At 38.4% G+C, this 20,546-nt stretch overlaps 1 protein-coding gene across 1 annotated transcript in view; it reads left to right on the top strand.

The window, feature by feature from the left end:
* The first annotated feature begins 2,805 nt into the window (after positions 1-2,805).
* Positions 2,806-20,546, top strand: part of ppp2r2ba (protein phosphatase 2, regulatory subunit B, beta a) — an 86,866-nt gene continuing 69,125 nt past the window's right edge. The window contains exon 1 of the mRNA XM_079838277.1: positions 2,806-3,266. Coding sequence (XP_079694403.1) covers positions 3,188-3,266 — 79 coding nt within the window. The 5' untranslated portion in view covers positions 2,806-3,187. The remainder of the gene's footprint in view (positions 3,267-20,546) is intronic.

Genomic DNA, 20,546 nt, shown 5'->3' with positions numbered 1-20,546 from the left:
AGTCTTCACATTTGCATTGGGGGGTCCGGATGGCATTTGTGTAAATAAATGAATAAACAATTAGCAATGTGTTAGTTCAGTATCAGAATTAAGACATATGTTTCTGTTTAATGTGGACATTTATAATGCTGGTGCAGACGGGTGGTTACTAGACTTTTAGATGGTTGAGTATGGTGATACAAAACAGAAACAAATATGATGCATAAACAATGGCAAGTTGTCATTTAATATGCAGGGTAATGTTGATTGTGTGTAACTTCTGATCTACTGAGATCTGGCTGGCCTGGTTCTAATTACTTACAGTGGATATGCACTGTATATTTTATAGTTACCAACATATTTTATTTTGCATAGCAACTTATGTACTTTTGCAGTAAAATATTGTTAAAACATTTGAAGTTGCACACTGTAAAAGGAGGACCCAATATACTGTGTTAATAAACACTGAAAAAAGTAAATGGAATTTTTTTTGCCAGGATATATTATCCAGTAATTTTACGGACATTTCCGTTAACCCTAAAACACAACACAATGCAATGTGTCATTCAAAATACACCCGTAATACACCCGTAAAAAAAAACAAAAAAAAACGGAAAATTCCTTCATTTTTATACAGTTAATTGTGCACTTTTTACAGAATCTTTTTTTTTTTTACAGTGTATGCCTAAAGGAATTTTCTGTAGCCTATAATGGGGTTTTTCTCCAGTATTTTGAATCACGTGTTGTATTGTGTTGTGGTTTAGGGTTAAAGGAAATGTCCTTAAATTAATGGATAAAGTCATGGCACAGAATTACCAGTACATTTTCCTCATTTTTACAGTAGTCTATCACAAGTATAATGTACAAATAACATTTTAATTTACAGACTGAAAAACAGTAAAAATATTTTCTCAGATGTTATTTTATTTAAACGCTGTCTTTATTATTGTTAATAGTAGGCTATAGGATGTATTATGTTACTTTTTTTGGCATTATGTAAGTGTTACTCTGATGGCGTTTTGAGTTTAAGTACGTTATCTTTATGGTTTTTTTTAGTTAAAAGTAAACATTTGATAGTTAAACAGAAAATTAACTTAAATTGAACGAATATTAACCTCCTAGGTGCCACTGTCCACGTACGAGGACATTATATTTTAGTGAATTTCTCTTACACCATACATGTCTGGGTGTCCTGTAAAGAGCACATTCAGGGCTTTTCAGAGATACCATTTGTTTCACCAGGACAACAACTTTTCCTTGGTCTTTAAAAATGACTGAATGTTCAAATTTAGCAATCTTATGGAAATATGATGATAATAGTAATAATAATAATTATTTTGTAATTATCATTTAAATCTAATTTTCAAATTGTTTGTTATAAATCAACATGTTATTTCTAATCAATATGACTTTCTGTTACGAAGCAGGGCATTGATTTCATACATGTCCACTGTAGAGGACACCAGGGCTTAAAACATGTTTATCAGGCATTTTGGGAGACACAACAAGTGAATAAGGAAAGAAATTACATACCAATATTCCGATAAAATTGTAGATACACTGGTAGCACAAAATGGAGCTATATGGCACTAAAAGTGTTCTTGGCTCGTAATCATAAGGGAACCTTTTTTAGTGCTGTTTTTAAGTGGATCTTCAGCGGTTCTTTGGCTATATAGCACCTCTACCATGTACAGAACATGTTAAGATATGGTGCTATAGCACCAAAAGTGGTTCCCCTATGATAACGACCAAGAACCACTTTTAGTGCCATATAGCACCATTTTTTTAAAGAGTGTATTATTATGAAAATGTTGCCAATTATTACTCCCATTATTACACTTCTTTTTTCATTACATGTTGCTCCAAGAACACATTAATATACAAATTCGATACAGTGTATTGAATGGGAAAACCCATGTATGGCCATTTTACCCACATATTGCATAAAGTAAAATGGTATATCAATGAATTCCATTATATCTTTCATAACATAGTTGAGAATCATCTTTAAACAAAGTTTGGTTTAAAAACCTGAAAACTGATTGGTGAATGAAAAAAATCCCATTGTTTTTGCCTATACATATATCAATTCATGTAATTCTATTTTTTACACAACTGAGTCCCGGTGTCCACATACGAGGACATAGCATAAGATATGAATAAAATATCATTTTTAAACCATTTGTTTCATATGCTCTAAACCAGGGGTTTTCAAACTGGGGTCCGGGGACCCCCAGGGGTCCTCCAGAAGGATCTAAAGGGTCCCCAGAAAAGACAAAGCAAAAATGGATAAAGTCTACCAAACATTCTGTTTCATTTCTAAATGTTTCTCTCCTTTCTTGCCAGATACATACTTTCCAGAATTGCATATGTTTACTTTGTATCTTTCTGGTTAGTTTTTGTCACTATAGTCCCCTTTATCTTGCTCACTGGGGTTCATAATGCAGTATGTAGGCTGCTACATTTATTGTGAAATGTTCTTCTTCAGGTTTATACATCCAACATTAAGTATAGCCTATTTAAGTTTGGAAACAATATGTTGTATAATGTCACACTTACTATTTATCTAACAGTTTAAATGTTTTGTCATACATAAAAATATATAGATGGATTTTAGGAAGGGGGTCCCTCATAAAAGGTTCATCATATTTGGGGGTCCTTGGCATCATAAAGTTTGAAAACCCCTGCTCTAAATAATGTATTGACATGAAAAAAAAAAAAAAAAACGAAATTCTGTCTTGTGAGGACAGAAATTTCAAAAAGCATGCCAACCACGAGATGGCGCTCTTGGGCAGCTTTAAATTGAACAGCAAAAAGTTTACTGTCACTCTCATGAGCATGAGGGTGATTTCATGTCTCGCTTTGAGCTCATCTAAATAAAGCTTGATGATCAGCCGGGCTGTGCGCACTATATTCCTGCTCATAGGGTAAATGTCCAAATAGCGTGACTGCCCCCATCACTGCCCCTCCCAACCGAAGCTCAGGAAAACAGCTCAACCCTCCGTCCTTCTGGGAGGAAAACATGATGAACTGTGAGGATGCTCAGCACGTCTTCTTGACACACGCGTGAGAAGTGTTTAGGATGCTGCCGTGACTCCACACACATCCAGGGAGCAGCAGCAGCATCCCTCCTCCGGCCCGGATCTGCTGGCATCGCAGCGCGGATGGTGGGAAAGGACCCTCCCAAAGGAAATCGGACGAAAGAAAGATGAAATGTTTCTCCCGGTACCTGCCTTACCTCTTCCGACCTCCGAGCAACCTGCTCTCCTCGAGCTGTCACACGGAAGGTAAGAGCCGATATCCGCGCAGACAGCTGGAGATTGATTGTGCTGGGTCAGAGTGAAGGGATGCTGCGTAATGACAACTTTCTGTCTGGAAGTGCAAGGGATGTTCATGATGAGCAATGCTTATTTTACAACTGAATGTGTTGTGGCCAGGAAAAGATAGTTTTGTAAATTTGAAGTATACAATGATACGTTTTAAGTGTATGTGTGTACGTGTGTATAACCAATTATTATTTTTGTTTTTAAAAAATCCAGTTTTTCCCCAATATCGTCTCAGACTTCTGGTCTAAAGTAGATTTGGATATATTAAATAATATCTTCGAGGGACTGTTTATTCCCTAGAAACTTATAGGCTGTTCAGATGTAGATTAAAGATGATTGTATGATGATTATTGCTATTCCATAAGCCCCCAGTACCCGAACGATGACCTTTCAATTATGAATCCATGCTGTTCTTCTGACCTGGAGCCTTTTTGTGACTGATTTTGTGTAGTCATAAAAGCAGCTTTAATATTGTGCAACTCTGTGACAAACAGGCAAATGTAAAAATAAACGTATCTACAGGAAGCCATATTATTTGGTCCAAAAAACATCCTTGTGAGTGTGTGCCCTACATCTTTTTTACAACACTGTCGAACAGCAGAGCTTGTCAACCATAAAAGTCTGATTTATTTCTGCCCTCTGTTGCTGTTTACCATTCAACGGGAAAATGTGACCCTCTTTATGTTCACAAAAACAATACTGGCTATTCACATAACACTGTATTGTCTCTATAGAGACGTGTTTGTGTTTTTATTGATTTGCTCTGTGTAAGAATGAAAACAGAATCAAATACAGTGCCTGAGGCTGCACTTACTCAGCCTGATATTGTAAATCATTGTTAGATTATTTCTTTGGACACTGTGGTCAGATTTAGTGCACTGGAGGGCAAGAATCCTGATGCTGTTATTAGAATTATCACCGGCATTGCCTTTATCTGAAGAGCAACCTGGTTTCCTGTGAGCAAACGGCCATAACTTCCCATCCTAATTAAACCGGTCTATTATTATGTCAGAAGTGTGGTGCATTGAGCAGTGCATGTGCTCATGGAAAACATAAAGAGTCATTGTGCAGGTTTGAATCCGGCCTGCGTCATGTCATGATCATATTCCCCTCGCTTTCCTGTTTGTTCTTCATTTGTAATACAATCAAAGGCAAAAAGCCAAAACTTGGACTATAGCAAAGTTCATTTGTCAAGGCACCTGGTGTGTCAAAGTGCGCCTCTAACGTTAGCATGTTCCTTGTAGTAGATGAAGCATAATGCCAAGGGGTCAAGGTTTGGTTGGTTAGCATGGCATATAATTACAATTTTATAAAACACTCTCGCTGGACGATGGCGCCATCATGTGATCAAGACGTGTGATTGACTGGAACCTGTTGAGGTTGGAAATTTCAACTTCCTCAGAATTCCTCTGGAAAGCAGCACTAGTCACATCCCATGTAGGAGGGGATGTTCTCGTGACCTCGCACAATGCTCCCTAAAAGTTCTCTAAACCTGAATCTTTACTGAACATTAAGGACGTTCCTAAAATGTCCTCTTCTGGTTATGAAAGTGCTGCAGTTCAAGGTTTCCGATATGACTAGGGGGACGTTCCATTTAGGTTATTCTATGGTCACATGGCAACGTTACAAAGAGGATATTTGGGATGTTAACAGAACATTCCCACATGATCCTCTGTTGGTCATATAATAACGTTCCCGATGACTTTAAGGGGACGTTCTATTTTGGTTATTCTATGGTCACATGGCAATGTAACAAAGAGGATATTTAGGATGTTAACAGAACATTCCCACATGATCCTTTGTTGGTCATATAATAATGTTCCCGATATGACTTTAGGGGGACGTTCCATTTAGGTTATTCTATGGTCACAGGGCAACGTTACAAAGAGGATATTTAGGATGTTAACAGAACGTTCCCACATGATCCTCTGTTGGTCATATAAAAACGTTCCTGATATGACTTTAAGGGGACGTTCCCTTTAGGTTATTCTATGGTCACATGGCAACATTACAAAGAGGATATTTAGGATGTTAAGGATGTTCCCTGTTAGTCAGATGAGGACGTTTCATTCGGCACAGCGCTGCAACATATCTTGTTCAGTGCGGTGGTCTCTACACGACATTCCCATAACTTTTGCAGGACCTTCTTTAATTCCACATCATGAACGTATCGGAACATTCTGGGAACATAACTGCTAGGTGACGTCCTTGACACCAGTGGGGATGTTCTGAGAACGTACAATTTCTAGCGTGGATTTTTTTTTTACTGCTCAGGTGATTCACTCAAAAATTTCAAGGAATAAAAATGGCAGATTGTAACTGCAACTTGAAGGTGTCATGAACTGACTTTTTAAATTTTTTTTATACTGTTGTCTGAGGTCAACTTATGACGTTCGCGTGTTTTTTACATTCAAAAACATCATAATGAATAAGTAATAGGCTACTTTCTGCCTTGGTTTTGAGGCTCTCTGAAAAACAATCGGTTTTGATGGGCGTGCCACACTGAAGACTTGGAAGCCAATGGCTAGGATTGGATATGATTTGCATATTTAATGAGCTTCTGCTCTCCTGTCAGTGACAGCGTGTGGTAAACGGCAACCGGAATGAATCGCCCAGCCCACAGCCAGGGCTCGCAAAATGTCTATATCAAACAAACACAATGATTCATCTCTCATCCACCCACGATTGATTGTAATGTTATTTCTGTATCAGTTCACTCGATCATCAGTGAATATAATGCGAACCGTACACACACACGCGCGGACCTCAGGCTTTGCGAGCTGGCGTTACAAGTCCGAGTCTGATCACGAATGAACCAATAACACCTCCACCAGCCTGTGACCGCGTGCTAATGTATGTAATTAATAGATATCAAACGATCTGTAACAATGCAATACTAACACAAATAAAAACATGTTTTACTCACATAAGTGTGTTGCACCGTTCCTGTCCGATCCAATATAGAAGCCACAGCATTGTGTTTTAATCTCAATATGTCTGCAAATACAGTCTCAACCTCTTATCTTGTTTACAATCGATTCCTCATCGTTTCGCCCCACGAGTCGGTGGGCGGGCTTGAGGCGGTGCTCCTGCGTCCTATTACGTCAGTGGTCGACATATTCTGAGAGCTCTCGTTTTCTGGGCCTGGTGTCTATAAAAGCTTTTCTTTGACTAACAAGGACGTTTTCAGCTCTGAAACTTGCAGGATATTCTTATATCACGATGAACTTTTATATACCAAAGGCTCAAAGGAAAGTTGATTTCTCAATTCATCACCCCTTTAAGGGTCCATTGAGATAACTAACTGATAGCTTTCTCCATCTATTATATTATTTTACAGTGTGGTGTAAACAAGTCACATTAAAGTGAGTCTTTATAGTGATTGTGCTAGATTTAGCTATCATATGCCTCTGTTTAGACCAGTGATAGTCACAAATTTATTGGGCAGTTTTAATGATATAACAGTAGATTAATTATTCATCGCTGGCTCACTTTGTTGGCAGTCTCCAGTGAGTCTGTTTCAGAGAAGCCTTGCGCTCCTGGTCATTTTGAAACTCTATAATAGCCTCTATAATCCAGCATTTCAAAACACCAAGCGGGGTCATGTTGGCTTCCCGACCCTAAATGACAAAATAATACAGCTGACACACAGTTTGAAAGACGCTGTATGCTGACCGGCATTAAAAGCTCAGCTGTAGCCACCAGCAAGTGTGCAGAAAAACTGATGAGTGAATGAGCGAGAGAGCTCGTGGTTGTGTAACAGAGGTCAGCGCCAATGACTCTGAGGACATGTGCGTGCATGTTATGGATCTTAAAAAAAGCTTCATCAGTGCTAATGAAGTGCACTTTGGCTCTTCTGTTCACCGAGCAAATAAATTGGGAAGGTTGGGAGCCGAACTGATCCAATGAGGACGGATGGAACGGCGTAGTCTGTCAATGCCCAGGGGTCCGGCTGAGCTTTCAGCGTTCGATATCCGGTCGTTCATTAGTGAAATGACCCGGAGGCCCCGAAGTGAATTTTCTCAGTGATCCACCCAGCCCTGCCACAGATGCAAACTTGTTTTGAGGTTGCTTGTTGGTGTTTGTCGGACGAATGGCTAATGTAATATCAGGGTGTTGGCCTAGAGGCCGGGCAGAAGATCGTTTATTTCAGCATGAATGGGGGATTGAACCAGAACCGCTGTTAGAGCACCTACAAGCAAACGGGGGCAGAAACCTGGGTGTGTGGCGACTGATAAATTTGTTTTTCGAAACCCCTGTTGTCTCGAGGAGGAAGTCAGCATGCTTAGTCATTGCATGCTTTCTGATGGGTTGATTCATGAGTGTATATGCGTGTGTGGTGGACGATCAATAACAATTTTTGATGTATTAACTTTTAAACACTGGTGAATTCCACTTATTTTGCTTGCGTCAGGGAAAAACAAGCAGTGGCTGGCTTGTTATATGCGCACACATATGAGAAGCCTCACTGGTGATGGGAATTATACAACATGAGAGCATGTGTGTGTGTGTGCGGCCCGAGCTGTAAAGTAGATATCGTGATATGAGAGGAAGATTTGTGAGAGGTTAAGTGGGGGAGGAGAGACACCAGACTGTAGACACATTACACAGAGAACAGGTCGATCTCTCGAAGTGCTCACATAACCTCTCAACTAAACAGATTGTAAGAGAGGCAGCGTCATTTTATTGCTCAGAGGATGCTTTTTTATCATTGAAGAGACTGAAGTTATGTTTCATTTATGTATCAACTTTGTCTCTGATGTTTCTTATTAAAGAGTTCACCCCAAAATGAAAATTGTCATTAATTACTCATCCTCATGTCGACGCCAAACCCATAAGACTTTTGCTCATCGTTTTGATGAAATCTGAGTGATTTCTGTCCCTCCATTGGAAGCTACGCATAAAGAGATCATAAAACTAATGCAAATGAATTGAGTGGTTTAGTCCATTTTCTGAAGAGACACGATCACATTATACAACCCCAAATCAGAAAAAGTTGGGACAGTATGGAAAACGCAAAAAAAAAAAAAGAAGTGATTTCTAAATTTACTTTTATTAATATTTCTTATTATTATCAACTGTTGTGCTGCTTAATATTTTCATGGACATTAGAAAGTAAGTGCGGAACCGGCCATGATAAAGTTTTAGCTCCTGTACAAGATTAGCATCTGTTCTTTAAGACTGGGTGCACCCAAAACCTTCTTTTCGGTCTTTTAAAGAAAATGAAAAGCTCGTCTCCACTGAATGATGAAGTGTCCGTGTTTTCTCAGCTGTCGCCGCGAATGTTTTGGAATGTTGGAGCTCTCAAACGTCGCAAACTCGCGGCTGATGTGAATGGTTTTGACCCAAACTATTCGCACACGAAATATTCGCTTTTTCCGCTTCGCTTTTTTGTTACGCGTCCGGTGTGAAAGGGCCTTTACACAGCACGTTTGAACTTCTGCAAGAACCAATGAGGTTCATTCGTGTGTTACGCAGCACGTTTGAGCTTCCTCAAGAACCAATGAGGTTCATTCTCATGTGTTACGCATCACGTTTGAACTTCTGCAAGAACCAATGAGGTTCATTCGTGTGTTACGCAGCACGTTTGAGCTTCCTCAAGAACCAATGAGGTTCATTCTCATGTGTTACGCATCACGTTTGAACTTCTGCAAGAACCAATGAGGTTCATTCGTGTGTTACGCATCACGTTTGAACTTCTGCAAGAACCAATGAGGTTAATTCGTGTGCTACACATCACGTTTGAACTTCTGCAAGAACCAATGAGGTTCATTCTCGTGTTACGCAGCACGTTTGAGCTTCCTCAAGAACCAATGAGGTTCATTCTCGTGTTACGCAGCACGTTTGAGCTTCCTCAAGAACCAATGAGGTTCATTCTCGTGTGTTACGCATCACGTTTGAGCTTCCTCAAGAACCAATGAGGTTCATTTGTGTGTTACGCATCACGTTTGAACTTCTGCAAGAACCAATGAGGTTCATTCGTGTGTTACGCAGCACGTTTGAGCTTCCTCAAGAACCAATGAGGTTCATTCTCGTGTTACACTGCACGTTTGAGCTTCCTCAAGAACCAATGAGGTTCATTCTCGTGTGTTACGCATCACGTTTGAGCTTCCTCAAGAACCAATGAGGTTCATTCTCGTGTTACACTGCACGTTTGAGCTTCCACAAGAACCAATGAGGTTCATTCTCGTGTTATGCAGCACGTTTGAGCTTCCACAAGAACCAATGAGGTTCATTCTCGTGTGTTACGCAGCACGTTTGAGCTTCCACAAGAACCAATGAGGTTCATTCTCGTGTTATGCAGCACGTTTGAGCTTCCACAAGAACCAATGAGGTTCATTCTCGTGTGTTACGCAGCACGTTTGAGCTTCCTCAAGAACCAATGAGGTTCATTCTCGTGTGTTACGCATCACGTTTGAGCTTCCTCAAGAACCAATGAGGTTCATTCTCGTGTTACACTGCACGTTTGAGCTTCCACAAGAACCAATGAGGTTCATTCTCGTGTTATGCAGCACGTTTGAGCTTCCACAAGAACCAATGAGGTTCATTCTCGTGTGTTACGCAGCACGTTTGAGCTTCCACAAGAACCAATGAGGTTCATTCTCGTGTTATGCAGCACGTTTGAGCTTCCACAAGAACCAATGAGGTTCATTCTCGTGTGTTACGCATCACGTTTGAGCTTCCACAAGAACCAATGAGGTTCATTCTCGTGTTATGCAGCACGTTTGAGCTTCCACAAGAACCAATGAGGTTCATTCTCGTGTTACACTGCACGTTTGAGCTTCCACAAGAACCAATGAGGTTCATTCTCGTGTTATGCAGCACGTTTGAGCTTCCACAAGAACCAATGAGGTTCATTCTCGTGTGTTACGCATCACGTTTGAGCTTCCTCAAGAACCAATGAGGTTCATTCTCGTGTGTTACGCATCACGTTTGAGCTTCCTCAAGAACCAATGAGGTTCATTCTCGTGTTACACTGCACGTTTGAGCTTCCACAAGAACCAATGAGGTTCATTCTCGTGTGTTACGCATCACGTTTGAGCTTCCACAAGAACCAATGAGGTTCATTCTCGTGTTATGCAGCACGTTTGAGCTTCCACAAGAACCAATGAGGTTCATTCTCGTGTGTTACGCATCACGTTTGAGCTTCCTCAAGAACCAATGAGGTTCATTCTCGTGTTACACTGCACGTTTGAGCTTCCACAAGAACCAATGAGGTTCATTCTCGTGTTACGCAGCACGTTTGAGCTTCCTCAAGAACCAATGAGGTTCATTCTCGTGTGTTACGCATCACGTTTGAGCTTCCACAAGAACCAATGAGGTTCATTCTCGTGTTACGCATCACGTTTGAGCTTCAGCAAAAACCAATGAGGTTCATTCTCGTGTTACGCATCACGTTTGAGCTTCCTCAAGAACCAATGAGGTTCATTCGTGTGTTACTCAGCAATTTATATTTAATTTTACTTCAACTTATTTTATTTCATTTAATAGCTTTTTTTCTCCCAAAAAAAGTGTTTGGACACTTACTGTAAGTCATGTTTCTTGCATTATGCAAAATATCAAACAAGCCACATATATCATAAAGAAAAATAGCACAAGCACACTTCTCAAGTAAAATATTTCCCACAAAGTATTTAAATGTTAAAACTATATTACTAAAAAGGATAGTTCCGGTCCTTGATTATGATTGGTTGAGCAGCCTTCAAAGCCTTTGTAAATTACTATACAAACATACACCTGTGACCGCATTACATCAGTATACTGCGCCACTGCGTCTGTGTTGCTTGGCAAACATTCCACTTTTGAAACATTTTTAAGTGTGGCCTACATGTTCAAATATGTTTTGGGGCCACTTCAAACTAAAATCTCTCACAGTAGGCCGAGGTTCATCAGCTCAAGCTTTGAAATTCTCAGAGCCAGGTGTTTGTGCATTCACACACATACTCACACACACACACACTTTGTCTTTGTCTAAATCCTGCATCAGTTTCCTTTCTAAAGAGGTGGATGCATTAGTCTTCCGTCCACTCTTTCAGCGAGAGAGACGAGAAACCACAGCAGCACAAATCCTGCTTTGTGTTCTCCAGACTGAGGGCAGGTCAGCTGATTCAGATTTGTGAAGAGACTCCAGGAAGAAAGAGAGAGAGGGAGGGGGAACGAGAGAAAGAGAGACTCAATGCATGTTACCTATATTTATGCTCGGCTCGCAGACATTTTTTGGGGGCTGAAGCTTTGCAGTGTTCTCAGATAAGGAGCTCTATTGTCTTGGCTATATTCTGCACATCCAGGAAACACTGAGCAGAAGCACAGCTTTAAAAAGAAACCTGCTGGATCAATTACCTATTTTCCCCTTCTGGCACATGACTAAGCATGGAGACACAGACATGGGCCAAATGAATCAGCACTGTTTCTGTATAGTTCCTTATTGCATGTTCTTGATTTCTGCAGTGATGTGTCATTGTGCTACTTCACACATGCATATTTTTGCTCCTTGTTTCGAAGGAAAGGCAGTGGCACAGACGCCAGTTTTAATTATTGATGTAACATACTGCAGGTGAGAGTATGAGCAAGTTGTGTTACTCCATAATGCTGTGTGTGTTCATGCGTGCGTACTTGAATAAGTTGGCCAGGAAAATCCATTAATATGCTATGCAAAAAAACATACATCCTCACTTCCTTCCCTCCCTCCCCGTGTAAAATTATTTATGCCCAGGATGGCCGTATACAGAAGTAGGCTTCTCTTCACGTTTAATGAAAGTTCTCGGAGAGGCGCCAGGCCCGTTGCAGCCGATGAATCACGAGCGGCGTGCAGTTTGGAGAACACATCGATACCAAACTCCCACACTATTGAAAGTGACAGACTGTAAGGTCATCTTGCTTTACCACCAATCAAATGCTGGAAATCTGTCATACACACCCTTCAAAGGGGGCCATATTTTCACAGCAGTCTAATAATACTGTTAGTCAACCTTGTAATTTAGTTTTCCAGTCTCGGACCATTTTAAAATTATATATGTAAATGAGCTGTGGAGTGTTACATTTTGATGTCAATTGGACTATTCTGCAGTCAAATGTTTTCGTTTAAATGACTTTTAAACTGTATAATTCAAGTCAAGTCATGTCAATTTACTGTTTGTCTTGGCCAGCTGGATGTATATACTGTAAATAGCATTTTTTAAATTACTTTATGAAAATATTTTTATATACACTACCGTTTAAAAGTTCGGGTCTGTAAGATTTTTCAAATCTTTTTGAAAGAAGTCTCTTATATTCATAGAGGCTGTATTTATGTGATACAAAATACAGTAAAAATATTAATATTGTGAAATATTATTAACATTTAAAATAATAGCTTTTCTATTTGAATATATTATAAAATGTAATTTATTCCTGTGATGCAAAGCTGCATTTTCAGCATCATAACTCCAGTGTCACATGATCCTTCAGAAATCATTCTAATATGCTGATTTGCTGCTCAAGAGATATTTCTTATTATTATTATCAACTGTTGTGCTGCTTAATATTTTTGTAGAAACTATGATACATTTTGTTCTTCAAATTTCTTTGATGAATAGAAATCGTTTGTAACATTATATAAATGTCTTTACTGTCACTTTTGATAAATTTATTGAAGCCTTTCTGAATAAAAGTGTTAATTTCTAAGGGTTTAAGGGATAGTTCACCAGAAAATGAAAATTGGCCCATGATTTACTCACCCTCAAGTAGACATGTGCCGGTAAACGGTAATACGATATACGCAATAATGAACATGCACAATATTGTTATCGTGGGCACTTCAAAATACCGTCAATAATTATTTATTATGAATTATTCAGATTTTTAGAATGAATTTTAAGAATACTTTACCCATCAACCGTTTAAAATGAAAAACACATCAAACAGGAACGTGCACTGATGTAAATAGACCGTGCATGAGCCGAGCACATGGCGGAATGAGGAGATGCGCTGAAGTGCACATTCACTCTTCGACAGCAGAGGGCGCAGACGGAACAGCAGAAATGCAGCCGTTTCCCCAGTAATCACATAACCTAATCCATAATACTTAAAGACTTAAGGCTATTCATTTTCAAACTTGCATTTTATATTTTAATCTGGACTACATTACATGCCCTAGATATTGTTTGAATATGTTCTGACTGTTGTTCAATCACACACTTTACAAGGCTCCAGTATTTAACATTAGTTCCTTCATTAACAAACTGACAATGAAAAATACTTCTAAAGCATGTATTAATCTTAGTTAAATGTACATTTCAGCATACCTATTGTTCTTTATAATTCTTTTGCACTTTAATCTGTTTTAAATATTTGTTTACTTTATACATTTTTGTTTATTGCTTTATTGTATTTAAATGTTTGGTTCTTTTGTTATAAGAAAGTGATTTAACCTGTTATAGTATGACAACACTTTTTTTGCAACTTATTTCAATATCGAGATAATACCGTATACCGTGATAAAAGCTTCAGCAATTAATCGCAACATGAAAATTTGATACCGGCACATGCCTACCCTCAAGTCATCCTAGGAGTATGACATTCTTCTTTCAGACGAATAAAATCTGAGTTATATTAAAAAATCCTGGCTAATCCAAGCTTTATAATGGCAGTGATTGTTGTTTAGTTTTGAAGTTCATAAAAATGCATCTATCCATCATATAACTGCTCCACACGGCCTCGGGGGGTTAATAAAGGCCTTCTGAAGCGAAGTGGTACGTTTGTGTAAGAAAAATATCCATATTTAAAACTTTATAAAGTAAATTATCTAGCTTCCGATCGCCATATTCAACTTATATTCAATATTCAATATTCATCCGTATTCAATTTGCGGAAAAAGTGTAGTGACTCTCGCAGTTCAAAATGCTTACACTACGTAACTGGTGTACAAAGACGTAGCATAAGCATTTTAAACTGCGAGAGGCTCTACATTTTTCCCCCGGAGCCGTGTGGAGCAGTTATATGATGGATAGATGCACTTTTATGGACCAGGGCCGTGCAGAGAGTTCGTCAGGGGCAGGGGCTCAAATGTAAAAAAGGGGCAATATGTAAATATATAGCCTATAGCTATATATATATATACATGTGTGTATATATAGCCTGCATTTATTTAATCAAAAATACAGAAAAAACAGTAGCCTAATATTGTGAAATATTATTACATTGTGTTCTTTTTAACTTTTTATTAATCAAAGAATCTTGAAAAGAGTATCAGTTTCCATCATTGACATTAAATCATCATATTAGAATGATTCCTGAATGATCATGTGACACTGAAGAGTGGAGTAATGATGCTGAAAATACAGCTGTGATCACAGGAATAAATTATATTTTAAATTATTTTAAAATAGAAAACCATTATTTTAATATATTTCGCAATATTGCTGTTTTTTATCAAATAAATGTAGGCTTGATGAACATAAGAGACTTATTTCATAATGCTGCATAATATTCAAAAATAGTATAATAAAGTCCTTTCACGTAACCATTTCGCCAGTCACTTGGGTTTTCTTTACTTTGATAGTTTCATAAATAAAATAGTAATAGTAAACGGTGTATCAATATACATAAAAGTGAATTTAACACTACTTACCATTAATGCGACTTTTGCTGCTGTGGTTTTGTGCAGGGATTTGTTTGTTGTTTGTTAAAATCCATTTTGTCAGTGATGCAATTTATAAAATGAGCCAAACCGCAGGAAATTGTTCCACAAACGTTAGTTCGTCTGTCCATGTAATTTTCAACCGATTTATGAATAAGAGCAGAAAATGACCGCTTCACATCGCCCAATGGAATTTGAACTTGCTTTGCCAGATCACGATTGGTTGGTGTATATACATGACAAACGGGCATTGGTGAATTGTGTAATACTTTAAAATATATAGCTAATACTGTATATAGCTTTGTAATTAAATCAACACATTAGCTCTGATTATCGATATAAAAAAAATATTGGTTTACTTTTTTCCCGTAAGGCCACACACTCTCTGAAAGGACCATATTTGGCTCGAGAGTCGTTTCCGAACAGTGGAAACTCAGCAGTCAATCAAAACGCACGCGACCCATAGCAACGCGTTATGACAACGCCTCAACAGAAATTGTCCGACTTTTGAGCCGTTCGTTACTATTGTATACATTGTCATGTTATAATAATCACATTTATTTAGTTTTATTAACCACAATATTATCATTGATATCTGTCTGAGAGGGGCACTTTTGATTCATTTTGAAAAAGGGCAGGGGCTCGAGCACCCAAAGCCCCCCCCCTCTGCACGTGCCTGTTATAGACTTCAAAAACGAAACAAAAATCACTGCCATTATAAAGCTTGGATTAGCCAGGACTTTTTAACATAACTCAGATTTTATTCGTCTGAAAGAAGAATGTCATACACACCTAGGATGACTTGAGGGTGAGTAAATCATGGGCTAATTTTCATTTTTGGGTGAACTATCCCTTTAATATAACCGACCCCAAACTTTTCAATGGTACTGTAAAACAAGAAAAACCTCAAATCAAGAAAATCAATATTTAATGTCCATTTGCTCTTCTATTTGGTTTATTGATACATTATCCCTTATTAAATGGGCCAACATCTTTTGTATCTGGCAGGCATATGTTAATGTGCATGTGATGACGTCATAACCATTATGATTTCTGAATGAACCAATTTTTGCAGCTGAGTTTCCAAATGTTCTGGGTGCACGGAGGAGGAGCTGAGAAGCTAGAAGAGAGCATGTCTACATAGTACATCATAAATAAAGCTGTTTTACATGAAATATCTGCCATGTCTGATCAAAACTATGGCCTAAGTTTAAAGCTCAAGCTTGTTCAAATCAGACGGAGAAAGGTGACATATATCGGCACGCTGCATGTTTGAAACATTGTGTATTAGGAGAGATGATCAGACACCTGCTATTTCATGTCCAATTCATTTGACTAATTGAGCGATGTGACGCAAAACCCATCAACCTCCACCGGCGCTTTTTATCTAACAAGTTTTATGCTAATGACCTTTGGATTGGAGGACTCAGAATAGATCTAAAAGGGGCTCGATGAGGACCCTCCTCCTCCTCCTCGCTCTGTTAGTGGTGTGTGAGTCATAGCTAACACACAGCAGCGCACTCAAGGGACGCAAACACAGCCATGCAGAAACACATGATTGACAGGCTCATTCAGACCATCTTAAGAGGAGGGTGGGTTTCACTTTTGGCTTTCTCTTGTCAAACAGCAAAACCAGACAAATCTGTTAACAGTATCATACACTTACAACTTGGAAACCAAGACTGTAGACCTACTGTGATGTTCACAAAGCTCTCTCTATAGTCCATCCAGAACATTTATGACCCACCAAAAACTAATCATTAGGTAAACATCACAGTGATAATGTCACAACAATGAGGACATTTACACTTCAACAGTAATCAGAGGTTTGCCAGACATAACAGTTTGTTTACATATAGAAGTCTTAAAGCTACAGTAGCAAAAACAGTGTTTAATTCTACATTTCAGAGAGAAAATGGAAAATAGTGAAAAAATACATTTCAAGCATATCATATATTGTATAAAATTCCATATATCGTATATATGATTTCTACCATTCAAAAGTTTGGGTTTTTTAAAGAAATATATACTTTTTTCAGCAAGTATACATTCAATTGGAAGTGACAGTAAATATATTTCATGCTAATGTTATAAAAGATTTCCATTTCAAATAAATGCTGTTTTTTGGACTTTCTATTAATTAAAGAATACTGGGGAAAAAAATGCATAAGAAATGTTTCTTGAGCATCAAATCATCGTATTAGAATGATTTCTGAAGGATCATGTGACACTTAAGACAGGAGTAATGATGCTGAAAATTCAGCTTTGACATCATAGGAATAAACATTTCAAAATATATTCAAATGGAAAATAGCTATTTAAAATGTTAATAATATTTCACAATATTAAAAATCATTGGCTGAATCTGAAATCGCCCCCTAAACCCTCATTCACTATCCCCTACGTTAGTCCACTAATATAGTTCACTTGAAGGAGTGAATGAAAACGAGTGAGTGAAGTCGGACAGCCGTTGTTTGTACATTGGCTGTACACTCGTTATTGCAGTGCATTATGGGATTGAATGAGTTCACTCAATAACGTCCACTATGGTTTCGGACACCACTACAAATGGCTGTGCCCTATTTGAGGGTATAGGGGGCGATTTCGGATTCAGCCTTACCCCAAATTTTTTGAATGATAGTGTATATTTCTAATCATACATTGCATCAAATTATTGCGCATGAAATCATGTCACATCATATCATACAGTCAAAAATTATTCAGACACCAGATATCACTTTTTACTAGAGGGTGCAGGACACTATAGTTAGTTTATGTGAAGTGAAGATAGCAAAATAAAGTAAACTGTGGCATATTATACTAGGGCTGTAACGATTTGACCAAAAATAAAAACCTCGATTAATTGAACATTTGACCTCGATTACGATTAATGAACGATTATTTTGCTTTTCTTTCTTTTTTTTTTTTTTTCCTCTTAAAGGGTTAGTTCACCCAAAAATGAAAATTCTGTCATTAATTACTCACCCTCACGTCGTTCGAGACCCGTAAGACCTCCGTTCATATTTGGAACACAAATGAAGACATTTTTGTTGAAAGCTGATGGCTGAGAAAGGCCTCCATTGGCATTCAGTACACTTATACTCCCAAGACGGATAAAAGGCACTCAAAACATCGTTACAAAGTCCATCTCACCACAGTGACTCTACAATAATCTTACGATGCGACGACAATAGTTTTTGTGCGCAAAAAAAATCAAAATAACACCTTTATCCAACTTGTTACTGCCTTCCGTGTGTGCCTCCACGACGCATGCGCGAGAATATGACGCAGATCCGGCGTTCGGACAGATGACCCAGAAGTGATTTGTTTACAATCAGAGGAAGACGCGCGTATCTCAGCTGTTGGATTCTACATTGATCGTGCTTTAGGTCTCGGCGTAGTGCTCAAAATGGGGTTAGAGTGTGCATTTCATGGAATCCCGAGCCCCGGCGCTACGTCATATTCTCGCGCATGCGTCGTGGAGGCACACGCGGAAGGCAATAACAAGCTGGATAAAAGTGTTATTTTGATTTTTTTTTGCGCACAAAAACTATTGTCGTCGCATCGTAAGATTATTGTAGAGTCACTGTGGTGAGATGGACTTTGTAATGACATTTTAAGTGCCTTTTATCGGTCTTGGGAGTATAAGTGTACTGAATGCCAATGGAGGCCTAACTGAAGCCTTTCTCAGCCATCAGCTTTCAACAAAAATATCTTAATTTGTGTTCCGAATATGAACGGAGGTCTTACGGGTCTCGAACGACATAAGGGTGAGTAATTAATGACAGAATTTTCATTTTTGGGTGAACTAACCCTTTAAGGTTTTTGAGTAAGTTCACTGATAAGGTTTGTACTGTAAATATTTTCTACTATTAAAGGTGGAATTTTTTTTTCTAATGAAAAAGTGCATTGTGATTTTAAAATACTTGAAGGAAACGGTTCACTTTCAGCAGTTATTGTCTATGGAGCAGATTTCTGTTTGTTGTACATCAGATACAGATAAATTAACACTGTAGGCCTACATTACATTTATTTGAATGCATTAATGAGAGAGTGATTGTGTGTGAATTACTCTTACCATCTCTATTCATTATGAAGCTGTGGTTTGTACTTACTTCAAAGGTATTAAAATGTATGCCTATAACGGTTGAGTTTCTAAGCTACTTTAGTGAATTTACTTTAGTCACAGCTTCTGTCTGAGTGTTCGTTTGTCACAATATATCAGGCATTAGTTCAACATAATACACATCTGATGGTCGAAACTCGCTTTAATGTTCAAACTGGCAGGGCTTAAACCACATACAAATGACAAAGCTTTGTGAGGACGCAGGTGAAAGATCTGCCTTCAGGGCGCGCGCGTTTTCAGAGACGCGACACGGCTCGGCTCTGTGTCACTGAAAAAAGCTGAGCACTGAACGGAGGAGTTTTCCGTATTGTTGTTTTTGAATAGTTCACAATCGCTTTAAATGTTGAAACTGGCAAGCCTTTAAACGCATTTACTTGACAAACTTTATGAGCACGAAAGCGAAAGCGTCTGTGTCTGTGTGTGTGTGTGTGTCAGCGGTAGGCTATAAGAACAGCAATTAACTGACCTGTATAAACTGTGTAAAACATGCAGTTACTATAGTGATTCTGGGCATCTATAAACACAGATAACTGCTCATGCATCTCTCAGTGTGCCTTCAAACTGCACTTAATGTGACTGACGGGGCGGAGTCATGTGAAAACCGAAATAACCGACATGGGAAAAATACGTCGGTTAGAGGTTCTGAATGTCGGTTTCGGTTATTTTTCGATTAATCGTACAGCCCTATATTATACCCAAAAATTCTTCATACAGTGGACTACCAGTAAAATTGATTAAACATTTTGGAGCAAAATTATTCAGACACTTTGACCTGACCATGTTTTGCTGAAGTGTTTTTTCTTTAATTGCTAATGTGACCTTTTACACCACAGACTGAACAAAATGGTCATTGGTTGACCTAAATTGGTATTATCTAATTGTGTGCTTAAATTTAACAGCTGATTGGTTGATTGTAATCCATTACATACCTTTCTATCAAAGTTATCTGACATATTTTTTTCCCATTTTCTAAACTATAGCGAATAAACTGTGATAATGTGAGAAAATGTTGACGGTGTCTGAATACATTTTGTTTTGACTGTATTTCATACATTAGCGCGTATCATATGCCTTTTTCATATCATACATTGTAGTGCATCATATCATATAATTTATGAAAGTAAATGAATGGCAAAAATAAGGTTGTTTTGCTGCCAAGTAACAGTCATACACGTGACCTCACAACTGCTGATTTCTAACCCATTTCTTAGCTCACATCATTTCCACTGGGTCAGGCAGTGCTGTATGTCTATTAATCGATTTAAGTGCATGTTCACGAATTGTGTACTGAGGTCACTTCTTTCCTTCAGAGATTGCATTTGCTCTGAAAAAGTCAGTGTTTGTGATTTTGGGAAGTGTTTTGCATGCAAGGTCCCGGAGCAGTGTTGCGTCTGGTAATCCCCCTTTTACTCACCACTCTGCGTGATTTCCCTCTGGCTAGTGGGATTAGGGATTGAGGATTGTCCTCGCATGATTGAATGGAATCTTTGGGATCAGG

Source organism: Gobio gobio (genome assembly GCF_949357685.1).
Source record: "Gobio gobio genome assembly, chromosome: 16".
Taxonomy (NCBI): Eukaryota; Metazoa; Chordata; class Actinopteri; order Cypriniformes; family Gobionidae; genus Gobio; species Gobio gobio.
Note: the sequence above shows the minus strand (reverse complement) of the source record. Positions and strands in the feature narration are given on the sequence as shown.